General features: G+C 43.1%; 1 protein-coding gene across 2 annotated transcripts; it reads left to right on the top strand.

The window, feature by feature from the left end:
- The first annotated feature begins 1,801 nt into the window (after nucleotides 1–1,801).
- Nucleotides 1,802–6,349, top strand: LOC119311018. 2 transcript variants are annotated; one of them, XM_037586645.1, is made up of 6 exons: nucleotides 1,802–2,035; nucleotides 2,575–2,675; nucleotides 4,288–5,160; nucleotides 5,264–5,416; nucleotides 5,497–5,910; nucleotides 6,007–6,349. In XM_037586645.1, the coding sequence occupies exons 1-5, from the start codon at nucleotides 1,975–1,977 to the stop codon at nucleotides 5,899–5,901; spliced, it is 1,593 nt and encodes a 530-aa protein (XP_037442542.1). In that variant the 5' UTR covers nucleotides 1,802–1,974; the 3' UTR covers nucleotides 5,902–5,910; nucleotides 6,007–6,349. The 2 variants fall into 2 exon arrangements, with proteins under 2 accessions (XP_037442542.1, XP_037442541.1); XM_037586644.1 differs by having other exon boundaries at nucleotides 5,497–6,349.
- Nucleotides 6,350–22,264: the final 15,915 nt, after the last annotated feature.

Below are 22,264 nucleotides of genomic sequence, written 5' to 3'. Positions count from 1 at the left end.
ACCGATATGACTATCAATTGGTTGATGCTAATTTTTCTTTCTGGTCTCCAAAAATTACTTGTGAAATTTTGATGACTTCGGCTTTGCCTTATTTTAGGACTCTCATCCCTGGTGAACGTCCGTCAGAAGATGGGTGGAAAAGAACGTGGTCCCCTCACAGTTATCACTGCATTTGAAGGGTGTGGGGTTGCCAGTTTTTAGAAACGAGATTGCTAAATCTCAGTCAACTAAGACTTAACTAAGTCTTAGTCGATGCTATATTCAGGAGATCTTATACGTGGAGATCCGTGCAATTTTTCCTTTTTCTTTTTACATGGTATGTCACTTGAATGAGACTTGGTTAAATTTCAGTCGATTGAGATCTTTTTTCTGAACAAGCAAAGGCACCGAAGTGCCAAATTCATTCAGCTCGTAGAGAAAGTACAAAGAGAATTACATAGATCTGCTGAAAATGTAGAGAGGAGTAGCAACATTATCTAGAAAAGAGAACTGAAGAAAGACCCTATATGAGGCAAAGTGGGAATGACCACTACACCATGATCAACATGGTCAGAACTAGCACAGGAACACTCTGAATCTGAAACTATGAATTGTTGTTGTCTTTTGCTTCACTGCCATCTTTCTTAAAGCAAGCATGTCAAGGTCCTGTGGAAACAGCAAAATACATCTGCAACCAAGATGAAAACCCTGCAAAATAAGAAACCGATGTACTCCAGCTTCGCGATATAGCATCAAACTCCAGAGATCTGCAAACGAATAAAAACCAAGCACAACACAAAGTACAGAGAGAAAGCAGAGCTCAAGAAGAAACAAAGAACAAGCCCAGGCTACCATCTATAACTGAGATAAAAACTTGCCACACCAAAACCTACAGGGAGAAAATTAATAACAGTAAACTATATGAATTCTAAAGCCCTGAATCTGAAAATTTTCAAGAAGAGGCAGTATTGGGCAAAGACCATGATTGTGTCTTGCAGCAAAACAAGAAAGCCGAGTGTCGCCAATAGCACGGAAAACTTGTTGAGCAAGATTATGAACAATACCATTGATCTCCCTAGAAATGTGAAACACCTTTGGCTGAAGCTGACAAGTAGTCTTAAAAAACTAGCCAAAGATTTCCGGATACTCCATGGAGTTTCAGAAGTGGAGACATTACCTAGAGCAGCAGCCCCTGCTAAAACTAAGCAGTCCGTCAGAAAAGTAGGCTGAGCAATGTTGAGTTGAGATTCAAGATAAGCAGCAAAATTTAGTGCAAGAGCCTCCGCTTGCAGAGGAGTAGAAGTTGGAGGAGCTGAAGCTTGCACTTGCACATTGATCTCTCCTCGGTTAGAGGGTAAGGAAATAAAGATTCCCACACTTGTGCCAACCTGTCCTTGCAACAAATCTGTAATTTTCTTGGTCCTAAAAGCTGCATCCGAATAGATTTTAGCCCTATCAGCCAACAAATCAGATCTAAGGGTTCTGCCAGGCAAAGGAATTTGATTAGAAGACAACTGAGTTGGAGTTGGAGCCTGATTCAAGAGAAGGACATTGTCATACACATTAAAGGTTAACGCAAAAGCAGCAATGTGAACTTGATGAGGAAGAGATTTCGCCTTATCAAATAGAAAATCATTCCTTGCTTTGCAGAGACACCAAAGAAGCGTAATGTATTTTTTGGCCAAAAACTGCCAGCCATGGGATGGAGATCATGCGACCCTAGAGGCGTTCGCTAGGGTTGGCCTCCCAGGAAGCGTAAGCCAGATAATATTTCCGTTTCTTAAGGGCCTTTGATATTGCCTTGCCAAAATATATCCTTGAAGCCACTTCAGCACCTCGTCCCCAGCGGAGCCCGGACCAAACTCCTCCCTAGCTCCTCCGCCGGCGCGATCTCCTCCACCTCCCCTCGCGTCTTGGGTCGAGGCCCGGGCTTGAAAAATCTCGATTGCCCTTCCTGCTCCCCCTAAACATCGCTTCACGCAGGATTCGACACTGATGAGGCTCCTCATGTCCAGGAAGCGGCACAGGCTGCGCTGCCGCCGGCGAATCCGAGACCGTAAGGCTCCTGCTTGCACTCTCTCCTTCTTTCCGCCTCTCAGTTATTTTTTTGCTTTTGTTTTGTATATTCTCTTAGTGTGTTACATAGATCTGTTGGTAGAGGAAGAACTGTTTATTTGTGTGTGTGGCAGCATAGGTGGGGATTCTATTTGGGTGAGAATTGGACCAAGCTCGATCACTGGGATGATCTACGTCGGCCAGCCTATCTTTACTTGGGCACAAAATTGGGGAATATGAACGAAAACTGGACACCAAATCTCTGTCCTAGTTCCTTCTTAAGTGCCAATGGTGACTTCTGCCTGAAGAGATTATTACCCTGCCTAGAAATTACAGCAGAAATAATTCAAAAGCTATTTTGACTGGAGGGCAAGGCAGCATCCATTAAGTGTGTTGAGTCAAGGATGCAATCCTCTCAGATAACCTGCACCTAGAGGGAAATCTTCTTGATTTTCAGAAATAGGATCTGATGTGCAACACACGATATCCTTGAGCTTGCATTCTAATGCCTGTTCTCACCATAACTGTGGTCTATTGCAGGTGGACCGGTTGCTTTGGTGGCTAAAAGAAAGAGTCTGCGCTGCCAGCAAGATGATAACTATCATGTGGACAGAGGAATATCTTGTCCCGATCTTCCAGAGGTACATGATGCTGATACTTAAGAATTCCACCCATTTCAAGTAAAAATCACATTTCCTCTGTTGGAAACCACGGGCAAGCTTGTGCTTGCTGGATAACAATGGACATGTATTCTACCGCTTCTTGGTATGTTTCGTTCCTGAGGGTTTACAGGCAGGATGTTGAACGGAAAGTGAGTGGATGGGGGCTCTCAAAGGCACTGTTTCGTTTGGTTATTAAGCTGTAGGCATGTGTACTTGTTGTAGCTTATGAATAGTAATTTGGAGGTTTCCATAGGATTTTTTGTTCTTTGTAGTTTTCTATCACTGCAATGATATCTAAGGACTCTGGCTTGTCTCCACTCCAGGATGAAGAGGGGGTAGATTGTGTTTTGGAGGGTTTGCTGGGGATTTGGGTAGGTGTCTAGTTTGGATTGAGATGTTTTACTTTTGGATTTTGTAGCCCGTGGTATCTGTCAGGAGTAAATTAGAGGAAGTTGTATAAAAAGTACATGGAGTTTGAGAGGAAATCAACTGTTGAAGCTAAATTCATGCAGACTTACTAAATTTCTGCCAAGGAAGAGAATGGCAGGATCTGGCTTGAATTCCACCAGCGAACTCCATCCAACAGCCCTCCAAACAAGATGTTTCTAATTTTCTACTGCTACAGTTTGTAATAAGAGGAAAGTCCTCTCTAAAATTAAGACACGTTTGGCTATGGTGCAAGCATCAGCCTCGTAATGCTGTCATAGAAGAGTTAGTTGAAAGAAACGACATCCAAAAACCTGGGACCTATGTTATACCCAAGAAAACACCGATACTTCCACGATACCTCTCACGCTCTAGTAGTGCTGGTGGTGGGCTCCTTTCCCCGGTGCTCCCGCTCCTCGTCCCCCCACTATCCTGTAGAATTCTATCTAATGGAAGGCTTCTGATTTCCTCCTCCCTTTCTCTCTAACTGAACTTTTATGTTTGGTAAATTGCTGCTACCCTTTGGCTGCTGGTTCTTGCTTTTGTTGGAATCATGGATAAGATAGAAGATAATGGGCTGTACTGACTAAATATATACTAAATGGCTTGATGCTTAATTGATAACATATTCTTTATATTATTTAAAAAAATAGTCAAACCTATTCTTGTATTGACGCTTTTCAGAAATGATGTGTTTACGTATCCGTATCGCCCCGATACTGATACACGTATCGATATCGCTGCAATCTAGGTTGTACCTCTCCCTGGAGTGGAGGCAGGAAGATACCAACTAATAGAGTATACCCAGAATTATAGCCAAGCTTAAAATGCGGTGTGCCACATTCGGACTAGAAGGATGGGGTTATAAACATTTTTTACTACATAATCATTTCCTTTGAATACTTCGTTACCTTCCTGAGGTGTCGAGCAGCCCTAATCAGTGTTCTCCTTTCTCCAAAAAAAAAAGTATCCATGCTTCCATGCATGTCTTCACATCACTGGTTGCACTGTTCCCTTTATGATGTCTAATTCAAACATATAGGCAGACTGAATCACCATTTATTCTTAGGGATTACTATTTTATGATTTTATCTGAGTTTTTTCAATCTATTTTCTTGCATCTATAATTCTAATGAGTGTATTCTCCTATGTCTGCTGCATGCAGGATATCTTGCGGCATATTCATGCCAAAATGACACTTAGAGATGCTGCTCGTGCTGCTTGCGCATCGCACACATTCCGACGCAACTGGATATTCCGTCCCAACCTTACATTCAGTCTGGGAACACTTGGCTTGAATAGAAATGCGTCTAGGGATGTAATAACAAGAGATCTTATCAGCAAGATTGACCTGATTATGCAAAATCGCTCAGGCATCGGCGTGAAGACACTAGACATTGATCTCTATAGTTGTGACAACATCGACTTCACCTATCTTGATAGTTGGCTTCGTATTGCTGTTACTCCAGGGATTGAAGAACTGATCCTGACGCTGCCTCTACCCACCATTGTTTTTGAGAATGCTGTACCCATCATTTCAGTGTATAACTTCCCATGTTCACTATTATCTAACGGGAGCGGAAACTCAATTCAATATCTCGACCTGTGTTACTGTACCTTGCGTCCCACAGCTGGTCTTGGTTGCCTAAGAAGCCTGACAAGACTGCGCCTGTGTTGCACGCGGATTACTGGGGATGAATTATGGTGTCTCCTTTCCAATTCTCCCGCTTTGGTGTGCTTGATACTCCAGTACTGCAAGGAGATAATTTCCTTGAAGATACCTTCTCTGCTGCAGCGTCTCCGTTTTCTGGAGGTGGCTGATTGTGATAGGCTGCAGGTGGTAGAGAGCAATGCTCCAAATCTCACCACTTTTTACTTCGAAGGTTTCATAGGTCAAATCTCACTTGGGGGCTCACTGCAAGTGAAAACCCTACGCATGATATGCTTCCGCCAGACCAACATTGTCTGTTATGCTCGGCACAATCTTTTGTCTATTGCCCCAAATGTTGAAACACTTACCATATCATCACCGAATGAGGTATACTCTGAAACTTTAGATGATTATTATGGACTTGCTATGCCTGCCGATAAAAGTAGTGATACATTGGAATGCAATTAAGGTCTCAGATGTCTTTATGCAGATGGTGAACACACCGATGCTATCTAGCAAGTTTCTCCACCTCAAGCTCTTGCAGATTTCATTAGTGGGAATGGCTCTTTCCGGAGCTTATGATTATCTTTCTCTGGTTTCTTTTCTCGATGCTTCTCCTTGCTTGGAGAATTTTGTATTAGCTGTAAGTTATTTCATCCTTCAATAGTATTTGGTATCTTGGTTTCTCTGGAGAGCAGTGGCATTGATATTGGTCCTATGCAGATATCCCAGCATCGCATGGGGCATGCTTCGATTCTTGGAGAGCCCTCACATGATCTGAGGCAGATCCCGCAGCAGCGCCATGACAAGCTCAAGAGTGTGACGATCACTGGCTTTTGCTCGGCAAAGAGCTTGGTTGAGCTAACATGTCATATCCTCGAGAATACAACATCACTCGACTGCCTTACGCTGGACACCACATGTCATCCTAGTTGCGCTGTCACAAAATTTGACAAGTGTCACCCCCTCATGGATGGGGATAGCCTGGTGGAGGCACAGAAAGCGCTCTTGGCCATCAGAAGATACGTTCTGGGGAAAGTCCCCTCTATGGTCAAGTTAAATATCCTGGAGCCTTGCAGCCGATGCCATGCCGTTGAATCTTTGGTGTCAACTGCCAAGTTGTCTTAGCTGTGCAATGTCTGTTATCTGAGTTATGCATATGTTAATGTTACTTTAGTAAGACAACTGCACATTATTCAGGTTCTCTGATGCTCAATTTTACCCGTCATCCAGTGCATGCTTCCAACATTTGGCGATTGATGCACGCTGCCCCTTGAAGAAGGTGCTGTTTCGCCATGGAAGTCTACAGGCTGTGGCTGTTCTTTGCAGGTGGTTCGGCATTTGTGGCTGCCGAATCCTCCTTTTTATTTAGTGAATGAAGAGCCCCGTTGATTGAGCCATGAATGAAAGGCCCCGTTGATTTAATCGATTCTTTTTTCAAGAACATGATTGAATCGATTCTCAGAAAGAGGTTTACATGAATCTGAGGATGATTTTTCTTCAGTTTTACTTGTAGCGTTTTTATGTGTTTGCGGATCTCGTCTGGTGCATCAAAATCGGACTATTTATATCTGAATCTCTTCTTGTTGTTCATGTACTCCCTCCGTCCCATAATATAAGACGTTATATTGTGGGTTGGAGGTAGTGTCTATCAATTTTGTCACTGAGGCTGAAGTTTTATGTTACAAACCTTACAACTATGCTGCTTGGTGGAAAAGGAAGATAGACAAAACATAATACAGGAGAACATTGAGAATTTGAGAGTATGCAACAAACTGAAATCCAATACTACAGTGACACACAACATGGAGCCATAGGACAGATGTATTTGTCAAAGTGATTGTGCATGAGAAATTTAATTCATGCACTTTGTCAATCATCATGCAAGTTGAAAAACTTGCTGTTCTAACCCACAACAACACAAGAACAAAGATCAAGCAAGGACGCCTGCTGATTTGTTCTAATCCACAATCAAACAACAAAAAATTGTAAGAATAGCATATCAAACAAGCACAATTCTACAGTGATAAACGACATGGAGCTCTAGGACAAATGTATTTGTGATTGTGCAGAAAGTTGAAAAACTTCCATTCTGATCAGGTATCACACAAGAAGAACGACCAAACAAGCACAATTGTCCACAATCAAACTACTGAGTTCCAATCTGCACATCCTGCAGGCAATATACTACCTCGAATTGGAGAAACAGAGTTTCAATCTCGACATCCTACAGCCAATGTACCTCCATACCTCGAATTGAGTTCCAATCTCGGCGTGTTCTCGCCTCCCATCGCAGAGTACTCACGCTGCGGCATCATCCTCCACGCCGGCGGCATCCGGAGCGGGCCCATCGGTTGAGCCTGGGCGGAACGCGTCTGCGGTGGCCTCTGAGGCGTCGTGTGCCTCCGGGTCGGCGAGGTTGGCGTTGATGGGCGCCATCAGCTTCTCCGACGCGGCGGTCTTCTCCTCGAGGGCGAGCGACTGCTGCTTCTCCGATGCGGCCGCCTTCTCCTGCAGGGCGAGCGCCTTCGGCTGCTCGGACGCGGCCGCCTTCTCCTCCAGGGTGAGCGGAGTCTCGGACGCGGCCGCCTTCTCCTCGAGGGTGAGCGGAGTCTCGGACGCGGCCGCCTTCTCCTCCAGGGCGAGCGGCTTGTCGGACGCGGCCGCCTTCTCCTCCAGGGCGAGCGGCTTCTCGGACGCGGGCGCCTCCTCCTCGTCCACGGCGAGCGGCTTCTCGGACGCGGGCGCCTCCTCCTCGTCCACGGCGAGCGGCTTCTCGGACGCGGGCGCCTCCTCCTCGTCCACGGCGAGCGGCTCGGCGGCGGGGCCGGTCGCGGGCGCGGGCGCGGGCGAGGCCGCGTCGATGGCCAGGATCACGGCGGGGCCTGTCGCGGGCGCGGGTGAGGGCGCGCCGATGCCCAGGATAACGGCGGGGTCAGGCGCGGGCAGGTCGCTCGTCGAGCTCGGGGTCGAGAGAACGACGTCTCGGTCTCGAAGCGCGTTCACTGTCGCCTTGAGGGTCTGCAGCGCGTGATGCAGCTGCGCGAAGTAGCGGCACGGCGGCTTCAACTTGTCGGCGACGGCGAGCATCTCCTTGGCGACGTCGTCGACGAAGGAGAAGAAGAGAGGGTCCTGGAGGACGACGTCCTCGATGATGACCTCCGCGTTGCGGCGCAGCCACTTGACGTGCTCCTGTATGGCGCGTCGCTCGTTCACCTCTTTGAGCAGATCGTCCAGGATCATGTCCGTAGAGTGCAGCATGAGGCCGGCGGTGGCGAGGTGCTCGACGCGGGCGCGGTTGGTGATGATGATCGGCCTCACCGCATCTTCACGCGGCGGCGGCGGCGGCAGAAGCCTCGCCGCACCTTCAGGCGGCGGCGGCGCTGGCAGAAGCGTGAGCGCGTCCCGCGCATCCCTCACACGCACGGACGTGATCTCCACGGCGTGGTAGAAGAGGACCCGGCCGTTGGCCTCGACGAAGAGGCGGACGGCATCCAGAGAGCCGAGAGCGAAGGCGGGGGGAGGCCGCGACGCCATTGCTGGTGCGCCGTGCGCGTGCTGCGCTGCGGGAGGTGGGGGTTTGGGTTTGTGGCGGTGGCGGTGGCGGTGGTCCTCTACCTCCGCGCCTACTTTTATAGGCGGAGGCAGGGCAGGGCAGCTCCCGTATCGCCGCGCTCCGATCCGTGCTAGTCCTAGGACTAGCTAGGAGCGGCTAGGACTAGTGTGAAGTCGGTTGTGTAGCAGTTTGAGTTAATTAATTAACAACATGCTAGTAGTTCGTAATTGGAAAGCGGGGTCGTCAAGTTTCTATGGATCTTCTTAGTTTGGAATGTCAGAGGCCTAGATTCGCCGGCGACGAGGACCGCTGTTCGGTCGCTCATTAGTCAGCGGGGTATATGCGTGAGTCTACAAGAGATCAAGCTATCAAGTGTTGATCCTGCTCTAGTATACATCTGAGATTTGTGGTGCCACTGCCACCTTCTCTGAATCTGCCTTCTCACCGTCTGATGGTGCTAGTGCGGGGCTGCTAGTTGCTTGGTCTGATGATGTTGCTCTCATCTCTGTGCAATGCTCAACAAATTTCATTTCCCTCAAGTGCTCAAATTAGATTATTGTGATTCATGGCACCTGATTATTGTGTATGGTCCGCAGCCTCCCTATGAGAAGATCTCTTTCCTAAATGACTTACAACTGCTTTGCGTGAACCCCCCCTGATCCACTAGTTTTAGTGGGGGATTTCAACTTGATTTGCTGCTGCAGCTGACAGAAGCAATGGTAAATATCAATAGAAGGCTGATTAACGCATTCAGAAACTTTATGAACTGGTTGGAGCTCAAGGACATGTATTTGCATGGTACAAGGCATACTTGGAGTAATGAGCAACTACCAAGGTTTTGGTTACCAGTCGAAATTTCAAGATTTCCCATGGTTACCACGTATTTCCGTGCCCCTCGGTAAATCGTCATACCGAGCAAAAAATACCATTTTTTAATTTTTTTTGAATTTAAACACTCGATTTACAGTAAGGTATGTAGGGTCTAATTAATGCAATGAAAGTTGGTTATGGCATGTTGGTAGCAACCTAGTTCCTGTTTTAAGAGGTCTCTGGTTTGAATATTCGTTCATTTTTTTATTTGAATTCAAAATTTAACTATAAAATTCGCTCGAAATATTCTCGGTATTTGTCGGTATTTCTCGGTAACCGTGGTAACCACATTTATCAGTCCCCCTCGGTAAAATTACCTCATTCGGTAACCAAAACCTTGGCAACTACACATTATCCTGGTCGGACTCGACAGGGTTCTTTATAATCAACCATGGAACGAACTTTTCCCCAATGCTCTGTTACAAGGCCTTTCCTCGGCTGATTCAGATCATTGTCCGCTCCTGCTTACAAGTAATGTTTTGTTCAGGCTACAGAGAAAACTCATGTTTGAAAATATATAGGGAAGGGATTCAAAGACGTCGTTACTGCAGCTTGGGATAAGGCTACCAAGTCGAGTGACCCGTACACCAATTTGCATAACAAATTATCTCTCACTGCCAAGCAGCTCAAATCTTGGGCTTCTTCTCTGTTGAGTGATATTTAATTAAGGACCAGAATTGTTCATGAGCTCATATTACAATTGAACATTGCTAGGGATAACATGATGCTCACCCTCAAGGAACACACTTTCAAAGGCAAGTTAAAGATGATGAGCCTTGGTTTTGCTGCCTTGGATAGATGTATGTTGCGCCAACGCTCCAGATTTCTCAAGCTGAAGGAGGCCAACGCTCCAGATTTCTCAAGCTGAAGGAGGGGGACTGCAATTCTCGGTTTTTTCACTTGAAGGCCACTGCCAGAAGAAGGAAGAATTTCATTACTTCTATCTTAGTTCATGGCACTGAGTATACAGACCAGCAAAACAAAGAGCAGCATGTTTGGCAACATTTTAATGATCTCTTTGGCACTTATTTAGCCCGAAATTCTTCTTTAAGCCCATAAGCTCTTGACCTACCCGCCTTGATCTAGCTTCCCCTAACCTTGCATTTTTGTAGAAAGAAATCAAAAAGGTCATTTTTTATGTGCACCCAGAGAAGGCTCTTGGTCCTGATGGTTACATTGGCATCTTATTTCACAGGTGTTGGGACACTGTCAAACATGACTTAATTGCTGCTTTGAGACATTTCCAAGGGTTGAACACTCTGAACTTATTTATGCTTAATAGTGTTGTTATTGCTTTGCGGCCAAAGCACCAAGGTGCTATTAGGGTTTAGGACTTTAGGCCCATTAGCCTAATCCACCTCTTTGCAAAGTAATTGCCAAAATGTTGGCTGCCAGACTGCAACCATGGACGAACAAGTTAATTAACGTCCCCATCTCAAAATGCATTCATAATGTTGTTGTAGATGATTGAAGGAGCCATCAAGCCTTATGGTGGCGACACATTGGAACTTTCAATGAAAGCACCAATGTCGGTGTCAAAGCTGGCGGATCTCGGGTAGGGGGTCCCGAACTGTGCGTCTAAGGCTAATGGTAACAGGAGGCAGGGGACACAATGTTTACCCAGGTTCGGGCCTCTCGATGGAGGTAATACCCTACTTCCTGCTTGATTGATCTTGATGATATGAGTATTACAAGAGTTGATCTACCACGAGATCGTAGAGGCTAAACCCTAGAAGCTAGCCTATGGTTACGATTGTTTTTGTCCTATGGACTAAACCCTCCAGTTTATATAGTCACCGGAGGAGGCTAGGGTTACACAGAGTCGGTTACAGAGAAAGGAATCTTCACATCCCAAGCTTGCCTTCCACACAAAGGAGAGTCCCATCCGGACACGGGATGAAGTCTTCTATCTTGTATCTTCATAGCCCAACACTCCGGCATACACATATAGTCCGGCTGTCCGAGGACCCCTTAATCCAGGACTCCCTCACCTAGGGCCGGTCCTCTCCCTCTCCATCCTTTATATACGGGGGGCCTACAACACACACACTAATTGTTCCAAGCCGTGTGCGGCGCCCCCCTCCACAGTTTACGCCTCCGGTCATATTCTCGCGGTGCTTAGGCGAAGCCCTGCGCGGATCACATCACCATGTCGTCGTGCTGACGAAACTCGTCTACTTCCTCGACACTCTGCTGGATCAAGAGCTCGAGGGACGTCATCGCTCTGAATGTGTGCAGAACTCGGAGGTGCCGTACGTTCGGTACTTGATCGGTCAGAACGAGAAGACGTTCGACTACATCAACCACGTTAAGCAAACGCTTACGCTTTCGTTCTACGAGGGTACGTGGACACACTCTCCCCCTCTCGTTGTTATGCATCTCCTAGATAGATCTTGCGTGAGCGTAGGAATTTTTTTGAAATTGCATGCTACGTTTCCCAACATGTGTGTGTGCTGATGTATTTGTCTGTGATGCGTGCTCCCATCCTCCCACCCTAAAAATGCACCAGCGCCAAATTTTCTAATTGTTCTGCTTGTTTGTTACATATAGAACAAGATCACCAACATCTGCATCTGCTCTACTATAACTCCATCTGCTCTGCTTGTATCGTTGCCATTAAGGATAACAAGATGGGGTCTATTTCTACATAAATTGATCTTGTCTACATCATGCCATCGTTCTTATTGAATTACTCTGTTTCTCCATGAACTTAATACACTAGATGCATGCTGGATAGCGGTCGATGTGTGGAGTAATAATAGTAGATGCAGGCAGGAGTCGGTCTACTAATCTTGGATGTGATGCCTATATAATGATCATTGCATGGATATCATCATGATTATTTGAAGTTCTATCAATTGCCCAACAGTAATTTGTTTACCCACCGTATGCTATTTTCTCGAGAGAAGCCACTAGTGAAATCTACGGCCCCCGGGTCTCTTCTTAATCATATCTGCCTTCGAGATCTTTTTTTTATTTGCTTTTATTTTCAGATCTATTAATCCAAAAATACAAAAATACCTTGCTGCAATTTTTTTATTTTTATTTTTATCTCGCGTTCCCGCGAGATCTATTTATCCAATCTACTATAATTTTACCTATCTTTTTACCCATGAGAGATTGACAACCCCTCTCTTATGTCGGGTTGCAAGTATTTGCTCTTTGTGTGCAGGAGCTGTTTACATGGTGTTGTGTGGTTCACCTACTGGTTCGATAACCTTGATCCCATCACTGAGGTAAATACCTACTGTTGTTGTGCTGGATCATCCCTTCCTCTTTGGGGAAATACCGACGTAGTTCAAGCAAACATCAAAAGGAATTTCTGGTGCCGTTGCCAGGGAGACATCATCAACATCTACCAGGTTCCTAATCACAAATCTCATCTTCTTGCAATTTACATTATTTGCCATTTGCCTCTCATTTTCATCTCCCCCACTTCACAAAAATTTACCGTTTTATTCACCCTCTTTTTCATTCGCCTTTTTCTTGTCTGATCTTTATTTGCTTGTGTTGTCATGTGTCTTCTATTTGCTTGCATCTTTGCTTGCTAAAAATCTATTTATATGGATCCTCATCCACTTGCTAATCTTTTCAAAATATCCAATTATGATGAACCAGTTGCTAGTGAGTCGAGTGCACTAGATTATCTTTATGAAGTTTTGCTTGAGATTTATGAATTTGAAAATTGTGATGAAGTGTTAAACGAAGGAATTTATAAAGTGATTCATGATAGCTCCTTGAATGAAAAGCATGATTGAAATGATGTTATTATAAATTCTATTAATGTCAATTGTGTTAGTGATATGCAAAACCCCAAGCTTGGGGATGCTTGTTATGTTATGTCCACCACTTATTGCAATGATCATGATTGGGGTGATAATGATTCTTATGATCTTGAAAATTTATTTGAGCCTCATGATGAATATGTTATTGATAATAATTTTTGCAATAGTATTGAAAGTGGGCTTGGAGAGGTCATGACTTTGTTTGATGATAATCACACTATTTTGGAAGAGTGTCAACATTGCATGCATGTGGATCATGAAGAGAATATTTTATGTGATAGTTATATTGTTAAATTTGATTATGAACCTAAATGTAATTATTATGAGAGAGGAAAATATGGTTGTAGAAATTTTCGTGTTACTAAATTACCTCTCGTTATGTTCAGATCGTCAATGTTTTATTCCTCTTCTTTGCATATGTTAGATATTTCTTGCCTTGATAATTTGTTTTCTTATAAAATTCCTATGCATAGGAAGTATTTTAGACTTAAATGTGTTTGCCAGATGTTTCATGATGCTCTCTTTATGCATCAGTTCTTGTGTTTTATGTGAGCATCAATAAATTTTTATGCCTAGCTAGGGGCGTAAAACGATAGCGCTCGTTGGGAGGCAACCCAACTTGTATCTTTTTGCTTTTCGGTTTTCTTGTTGTTTTCAATAAAATACCTAATTATACCTCTGTTTAGATGTGTTTTTGTGGTTTAAATTAGTGTTTGTGCCAAGCAAAGCCTTTGGGATAATTTGGGTGATAGTTGATTCGATCTTGTTGAAAAACAGAAACTTTTGCACTCAGAAAAATAATTTTAATAAATCACAGAAACGTGATATTGCTCTAAATTTTTACACACTATTGATATACAAATTGCCCACGTTTTCCTAATTTTTCATATTTTTTGGAGTTACATAAGTATATGAAGTTCCCTGATTACTACAGACTGTTCTGTTCTTGACAGATTCTGTTTTCATTGTGTTATGTGCTTGTTTTGATGATTCTATGGTTTCCTTTGAAGAGTTTTTGCCATGCAAAAGTTAAAATACAGTAGATATAATACAATAAAAAAATACCAATGGGTTGCAACAGTACTTAAAGTAGTGATTTGCTTTTATATACTAATGGATCTCACGAAGGTTTTGTTGAGTTTTGTGTGATTGAAGTTTTCAAGTTTTGGGTGAGATGGGGATGGATGAAGGAATAAGGATTAGCAAAAGGCTAAGCTTGGGGATGCCCAAGGCACCCCAAGATAATATTGAAGAAGTATCAAGCAACTAAGCTTGGGGATGCCCCCGAGTGGCATCCCCTCTTTCTTCTAACAACCATCAGTATTTTACTTGAAGCTATATTTTTATTCATTACATATTATGAGTTTTGCTTGGAGCGTCTTGTATGATATGAGTCTTTGCTTGTTTTGCTTTGTGTTCTAAGTCATCTATCCTTGCTGGACACACCTAGTCGAGGGAGCCAAAATTATGATATGACTTGTTAGAATTGCTCTTTATGCTTCACTTAAATCTTTATGAGCTATGGAATTGCTCTAGTGCTTCACTTATATCATTTTGAGCATGGTGTGTTTTACTATTTTTGAAGAAATGCTCTCATGATTCACTTAGATATATTTGAGAGTTCGTAAATTTTTTAAGAAATTCTCTCTTGCTTCACTTAAATTATTTTGAGAGAAGAAAATCTTTCATGCTCATGTTCTTCACTTATATTTGTTTGAGCTATCAAAAACAACATATGAAATCAGTCCCAAAGTGATAGATATTCAAGAGGGATGTAATAAAAACTTTCTGAAGATCATTGGACAAAATAAACTTGATTCTTTGTAATAGTTTTGAGATATGATGATAGTGATATGTGATTCATGTTGATGAGTAATTATGCTTTAGTAAGAATATTGGTGTTAAGGTTTGTGATTCCCTATGCAAGCACGAAACTCAATAGTTATGCAATGAAATTACATCCTACTTGTGGTGCATTATTCGGTGGTAGTTATGCTTAATGCTCGCTTATGAGATGTTTCGTTTCTTGGTTGGATGCTTCCCAATCTTTTGCTAGCCTTCATTTGCACTAAGTATGATCACTACTTGTGCATCCAAAATCCTTTAAACCAGTTTTTGCCACATGAGTCCACTATACATACCAATATGCGGTATTCTTTTGCCGTTCCAAGCAAATTTGTATGTTCCATCTCTAATTTTCAAAATAAATTTCTCTTTTGTGTGCTCGTATCGCTCATGAAACGGTGGGGGTGGCTGATATATTTCTATGCTAGATATGTTATTCTCAAGATGAGTGTTTATTCACTTGTCATTGCACGAGAGTACGGCAAGGGTATTAGGGATGCGCAGTCCCAAAATGAAAAATGAATTTACTTTATGTGTCAAATAATAAATTCCTTGGAAAGTGTTGGTATGGAAGGCACCCGTGGATACGGTTAGCCATGGAAAGTGAAAGTATGTATGGTGGAAAAAGGAATAAACTTTATTTTCTGTTTGGGAACAGCCTATGATATATCTAGCATGGAAAGTATTGGGAACTACTCGATCATTTTTGTTGACAGGAAAGGCATGCCACCCAAAATATTTTATCTCTATCTTTTTCGCTTTGAGCTCTAACACCTCTACAAATCCCCACTTCCCTCTGCGAAGGGCCTTTCTATTTACTTTATGAAAATTTTATTTTACTTGAGTCTCCATCTTCTCTTATAAAGTACCAACTAAGGGGCACTATGATCGTACTTGAGCATTGGGTGTAGCTAATATGCGAGTGTGTTTCATGAATGGATCAATAATTGAGCATAATGGGCTAGGATAACTTGCTTTAGTGTTGATATTTTGAAAGACATGGTTGCTTGTTGATATGCTTGAGTATTAAAGTCTTCATGTCAAAACTAGACTATTGCTTTGAACCATATAAAAGTCCAAATGTCCATGCTACAAAGAAAACAATATGTGATGAACATGTTAGGCAGCATTCCACATCAAAAATTCCGTTTTTATCATTTACCTACTCGAGGACAAGTAGGAATTAAGCTTGGGGATGCTGATACGTCTCCAACGTATCTATTTTTGATTGTTCCATGCTGTTATATTATCATTCTTGGATGTTTTATAATCATTTTATAGCAACTTTATATCATTTTTTGGGACTAACCTATTGACATAGTGCCAAGTGCCAGTTGTTGTTTTCTGCTTGTTTTTTACATCGCAGGAAATCAATATCAAACGGAGTCCGAACACAGCAAAACTTTTTGTGGATCTTTTTGGACCAGAAGACATCCAATGGGCCAAAGAAGTACTTAAGAGGGTCTCGAGGTGAGCACAAGATACCAGGGCACGCCTGGAGGCCTAGCCGCGCCCTGATGGTTTGTACCCACCTCGATGGCCTCCCGCACCGCCTCTTTGCTCTATAAATACCCCAATAGTCCAAAAACCCTAGGGGAGTCGGGGAAAATCAATTCCAGCCGCCGCAAGTTCCAGAACCACTAAATCCAATCTAAACACCATCACGGAGGGGTTCATCATCCTTATTGGTGCCTCTCCGATGATGCGTGAGTAGTTCATTGTAGACCTACAGGTCCGTAGTTAGTAGCTAGATGGCTTACTCTCCTTCTTGATTCTCAATACAATGGTCTCTTGGAGATCTATTTGATGTAACTCTTTTTTGCGCTGTGTTTGTTGGGATCCGATGAACTTTGAGTTTATGATCAGATCTATGTTTTTATCCATGAAAGTTATTTGAGTCTTTTGATCTCTTATATGCATGATTACTTGTAGCCTTGTATTTCTTCTTCAAATCTTTGGTTTAGTTAGGCCAACTAGATCGATTTACTTGCCATGGGAAGAGGTGCTTTGTGATGGGTTTGATCTTACGGTGCTTGATCCCAGTGACAGAAGAGGAACTGACACGCATGTATTGTTGCCATTAAGGATAACAAGATGGGGTCTATTTCTACATAAATTGATCTTGTCTACATCATGCCGTCGTTCTTATTGCATTACTCTGTTTCTCCATGAACTTAATACACTAGATGCATGCTGGATAGCGGTCAATGTGTGGAGTAATAGTAGTAGATGCAGGCAGGAGTCGGTCTACTAATCTTGGACGTGATGCCTATATAAGGATCATTGCTTGGATATCGTCATGATTATTTGAAGTTCTATCAATTTCCCAAAAGTAATTTGTTTACCCGCCATATGCTATTTTTCTCGAGAGAAGCCACTAGTGAAATCTACGGCCCCAGGTCTCTTCTTAATCATATTTGCCTTCGAGATCTATTTTTATTAGCTTTTATTTTCATATCTATCAATCCAAAAATACAAAATTACCTTGCTGAAATTTTTATTTATTTATTTTTATCTCGCGTTCCCGCGAGATCTATTTATCCAATCTACTACAATTTTACCTATCTTTTTACCCGTGAGGGACTGACAACCCCTCTCTTACGTCGGGTTGCAAGTATTTGTTCTTTGTGTGCAGGAGCTATTTACATGGTGTTGCGTGGTTCTCCTACTGGTTCGATAACCTTGCTCTCATCACTGAGGGAAATACCTATCGTTGCTGTGCTGCATCATCCCTTCCTTTTTGGGGAAATACCGACGTAGTTCAAGCAAACATCAGTTGCGGATACACGGTGGTGGTAGATGGCAGGGGCGATGATGATGGTGCGGCGACGGTGTGACAACTTATGACCAGAACTCGAACTCTAAAAGACTAGATGCTAAGACCGGCAACTTGACATGATGATGCAACCGCAAATTCAACAAAGCAAAATACTGAAAAGACTATGCAAAGGCTCAGACTGGTTTGGATATGATGAATTAACCCTAAATTTTTTGTGGCTTTTTTGTGGACTGTAGGTATGAAGAACATACTCGATCTAAACTACGAAAGACTGTAAAATCTCATCGAGCAACCTGGAAATCTGGTACCACTTGATAGAGGCAAAGGTGTCCCGTCTTTTGATGAGATGGAGGCTATCATTTTTGGTGGAGTAGGCTTTGACGATCCGACTATGAATGTGTGAAGACATCGCGCCTTAGCAATCACTAAACCAACTCCGAGAGGTTATTTACCACGCCGGTGAAGGAAATATGCCCTAGAGGCAATAATAAAGTTATTATTTATTTCCTTATATCATGATAAATGTTTATTATTCATGCTAGAATTGTATTAACCAGAAACATAATACATGTGTGAATACATAGACAGACATAGTGTCACTAGTATGCCTCTACTTGACTAGCTCGTTTATCAAAGATGGTTATGTTTCCTAGCCATGGACAAAAGATTTTTCATTTGATTAACGGGATCACATCATTAGAATAATGATGTGATTGACTTGACCCATTCCGTTAGCTTAGCACTTGATCGTTTAGTATGTTGCTATTGCTTTCTTCATGACTTATACATGTTCCTATGACTATGAGATTATGCAACTCTCGTTTACCGGAGGAACACTTTGTGTGCTACCAAACGTCACAACGTAACTGGGTGATTATAAAGGGCTCTACAGGTGTCTCCGAAGGTAAATGTTGGGTTGACGTATTTCGAGATTAGGATTTGTCACTCTGATTGTCGGAGAGGTATCTCTGGGCCCTCTCGGTAATGCACATCACTATAAGCCTTGCAAGCAATGTAACTAATGAGTTAGTTACAGAATGATGCATTACGTAACGAGTAAAGAGACTTGCCGGTAACGAGATTGAACTAGGTATTGGATACCGACGATCGAATCTCGGGCAAGTAACATACCGATGACAAAGGGAACAACGTATGTTGTTATGCGGTTTGACCGATAAAGATCTTCGTAGAATATGTACGAGCCAATATGAGCATACAGGTTCCGTTATTGGTTATTGATCGAGAATAGTTCTAGGTCATGTCTACATAGTTCTCGAACCCATAGGGTCCGCAAGCTTAAGGTTTCGATGACAGTTATATTATGAGTTTATGAGTTTTGATGTACCGAAGGAGTTCGGAGTCCCGGATGAGATCGGGGACACGACGAGGAGTCTCGAAATGGTCGAGACATAAAGATCGATATATTGGACGACTATATTCGGAGTTCGGAAAGGTTCCGAGTGATTCGGGTATTTTTCGGAGTACCGGAGAGTTACGGGAATTCGCCGGGGAGTATATGGGCCTTGTTGGGCCATACAGGAATAGAGGAGAGAGGCCGAAAGGAAGGAGGCGCGCAGCCCCCCTCTGGTCCGAATTGGACAAGGGGTGCGGCCCTCTTTTCCTTCCTCCTCTCCCCCTCTTTCCCCCTTCTCCTACTCCAACAAGGAAGGAGGAAGTCCTACTCCCGGTGGGAGTAGGACTCCCCTTGGCGCACCCCTCCTAGGCCGGCCGCCCCCTCCCCCCTTGCTCCTTTATATACGGGGGCAGGGGGGCACCTCTAGGCACAACAACAATTGATCCCTTGGATCTCTTAGCCGTGTGCGGTGCCCCCCTCCACCATAGTCCACCTCGATAATATCGTAGCGGTGCTTAGGCGAAGCCCTGCGACGGTAGAACATCAAGATCGTCACCACGCCGTCATGCTGACAGAACTCTCCCTCGACACTCGGCTGGATCGGAGTTCGAGGGACGTCATCGAGCTGAACGTGTGCTAGAACTCGGAGGTGCCGTAGTTTTGGTGCTTGATCGGTCGGGCCGTGAAGACGTACGACTACATCAACCGCGTTGTTCTAACGCTTCCGCTTTCGGTCTACGAGGGTACGTGGACACACACTCTCCTCTCGTTGCTATGCATCACCATGACCACGTAAAATTTGTAACAACAAAGTAGAGGACGTCTAACTTTTTTTTGCAGGGCATGTTGTGATGTGATATGGTCAAGACGTGATGCTATATTTTATTGTATGAGATGATCATGTTTTGTAACCGAAGTTATCGGCAACTGGCAGGAGCCATATGGTTGTCGCTTTATTGTATGAAATGCAAACGCCCTGTAATTGCTTTACTTTATCACTAAGCGGTAGCGATAGTCGTAGAAGCAATAGATGGCGTAACGACAACGATGCTATGATGGAGATCAAGGTGTCGCGCCGGTGACGATGTTGATCACGACGGTGCTTCGAAGATGGAGATCACAAGCACAAGATGATGATGGCCATATCATATCACTTATATTGATTGCATGTGATGTTTATCCTTTATGCATCTTATCTTGCTTTGATTGACGGTAGCATTTTAAGATGATCTCTCACTAATTATCAAGAAGTGTTCTCCCTGAGTATGCATCGTTGCGAAAGTTCTTCGTGCTGAGACACCACGTGATGATCGGGTGTGATAGGCTCTACGTTCAAATACAACGGGTGCAAAACAGTTGCACACGCGGAATACTGAGGTTAAACTTGACGAGCCTAGCATATAACAGATATGGCCTCGGAACACGGAGACCGAAAGGTCGAGCGTGAATCATATAGTAGATATGATCAACATATTGATGTTCACCGTTGAAACTACTCCATCTCACGTGATGATCGGACATGGTGTAGTTGATATGGATCACGTAATCACTTAGAGGATTAGAGGGATGTTTATCTAAGTGGGAGTTCTTTAGTAATATGATTAATTGAACTTAAATTTATCATGAACTTAGTCCTGGTAGTATTTTGCAAATTATGTTGTAGATCAATAGCTTGCATTGTTGCTTTCATATGTTTATTTTGATATGTTCCTAGAGAAAATTGTGTTGAAAGATGTTAGTAGCAATGATGCGGATTGGATCCGTGATCTGAGGTTTATCCTCATTGCTGCACAGAAGAATTATGTCCTTAATGCACCTCTAGGTGACAGACCTATTACAGGAGCAGATGCAGACGTTATGAACGTTTGGCTAGCTCAATATGATGACTACTTGATAGTTTAGTGCACCATGCTTAACGGCTTAGAAGCGGGACTTCAAAGACGTTTTGAACGTCATGGACCATATGAGATGTTCCAGGAGTTGAAGTTAATATTTCAAGAAAATACCCGAGTTGAGAGATATGAATCCTCCAACAAGTTCTATGGCTAAAAGATGGAGGAAAATCGCTCAACAACTGAGCATGTGCTCAGATTGTCTGGGTACTACAATCGCTTGAATCAAGTGGGAGTTAATCTTCCAGATAAGATAGTGATTGACAGAGTTCTCTAGTCACCATCACCAAGTTAGTAGAACTTCGTGATGAACTATAGTATGCAAGGGATGACAAAAACCATTCCCGAGCTCTTCGTGATGTTGAAATCAACGAAGGTAGAGATCAAGAAAGAGCATCAAGTGTTGATGATTGCCAAGACCACTAGTTTCAAGAAAAGGGCAAAGGGAAAGAAAGGGAAACTTCAAGTAGAATGGCAAACAAGTTGTCACTCCCTTGAAGAAGACCAAAGCTAGACCAAATCCTGAAACTGAGGGATAACACTGCAAAGGAAATGGTCACTGGAAGCGGAAATGCCCTGAATATTTGGTGGATAAGAAGGATGGCAAAGTGAACAAGGGTATATTTGATATACAGGTTATTGATGTGTGCCTTACTAGTGTTTATAGTAACCCCTGAGTATTTGATACTTGTTCGTGCTAAGATTAGTAACTCGAAACAGGAGTTACAGAATAAACAGAAACTAGTTGAGGGTGAAGTGACGATGTGTGTTGGAAGTGGTTCCAAGATTGATATGATCATCATCGCACACTCCCTATACTTTCGGGATTAGTGTTGAGCCAAAATAAATGTTATTTGGCGTTTGCGTTGAGCATGAATATGATTTGATCATGTTTATTGCAATATGGTTATTCATTTAAAATCAGAGAATAATTGTTGTTCTGTTTAAATGAATAAAACCTTTGATGGTCATACACCCAATGAAAATAGTTTGTTGGATCTCGATCGTAGTGATACACATATTCATAATATTGATGCCAAAAGATGCAAAGTTAATAATGACAGTGCAACTTATTTGTGGCACTGCCGTTTGGGTCATATCGATGTAAAGTGCATGAAGAAACTCCATAAAGATGGATTTTCGGAATTATTTGGTTATGAATCATTTGATGCTTGCGAACCGTGCCTTTTTGGGCAAGATGACTAAAAACTCCGTTCTCCGGAACAATGGAACGAGCTACTGACTTATTGGAAATAATACATACCGATGTATGCGATCCGATGAGTGTTAAGGCTCGTGGCGTGTATCATTATTTTCTGACTTTCACAAATGATTTGAGCAGATATGGGTATATCTACTTGATGAAACATAAGTCTGAAACATTTGAAAAGTTCAAAGAATTTCAGAGTG

Source organism: Triticum dicoccoides, chromosome 5B (assembly GCF_002162155.2).
Source record: "Triticum dicoccoides isolate Atlit2015 ecotype Zavitan chromosome 5B, WEW_v2.0, whole genome shotgun sequence".
Classification (NCBI taxonomy): Eukaryota; Viridiplantae; Streptophyta; class Magnoliopsida; order Poales; family Poaceae; genus Triticum; species Triticum dicoccoides.
Note: the sequence above shows the minus strand (reverse complement) of the source record. Positions and strands in the feature narration are given on the sequence as shown.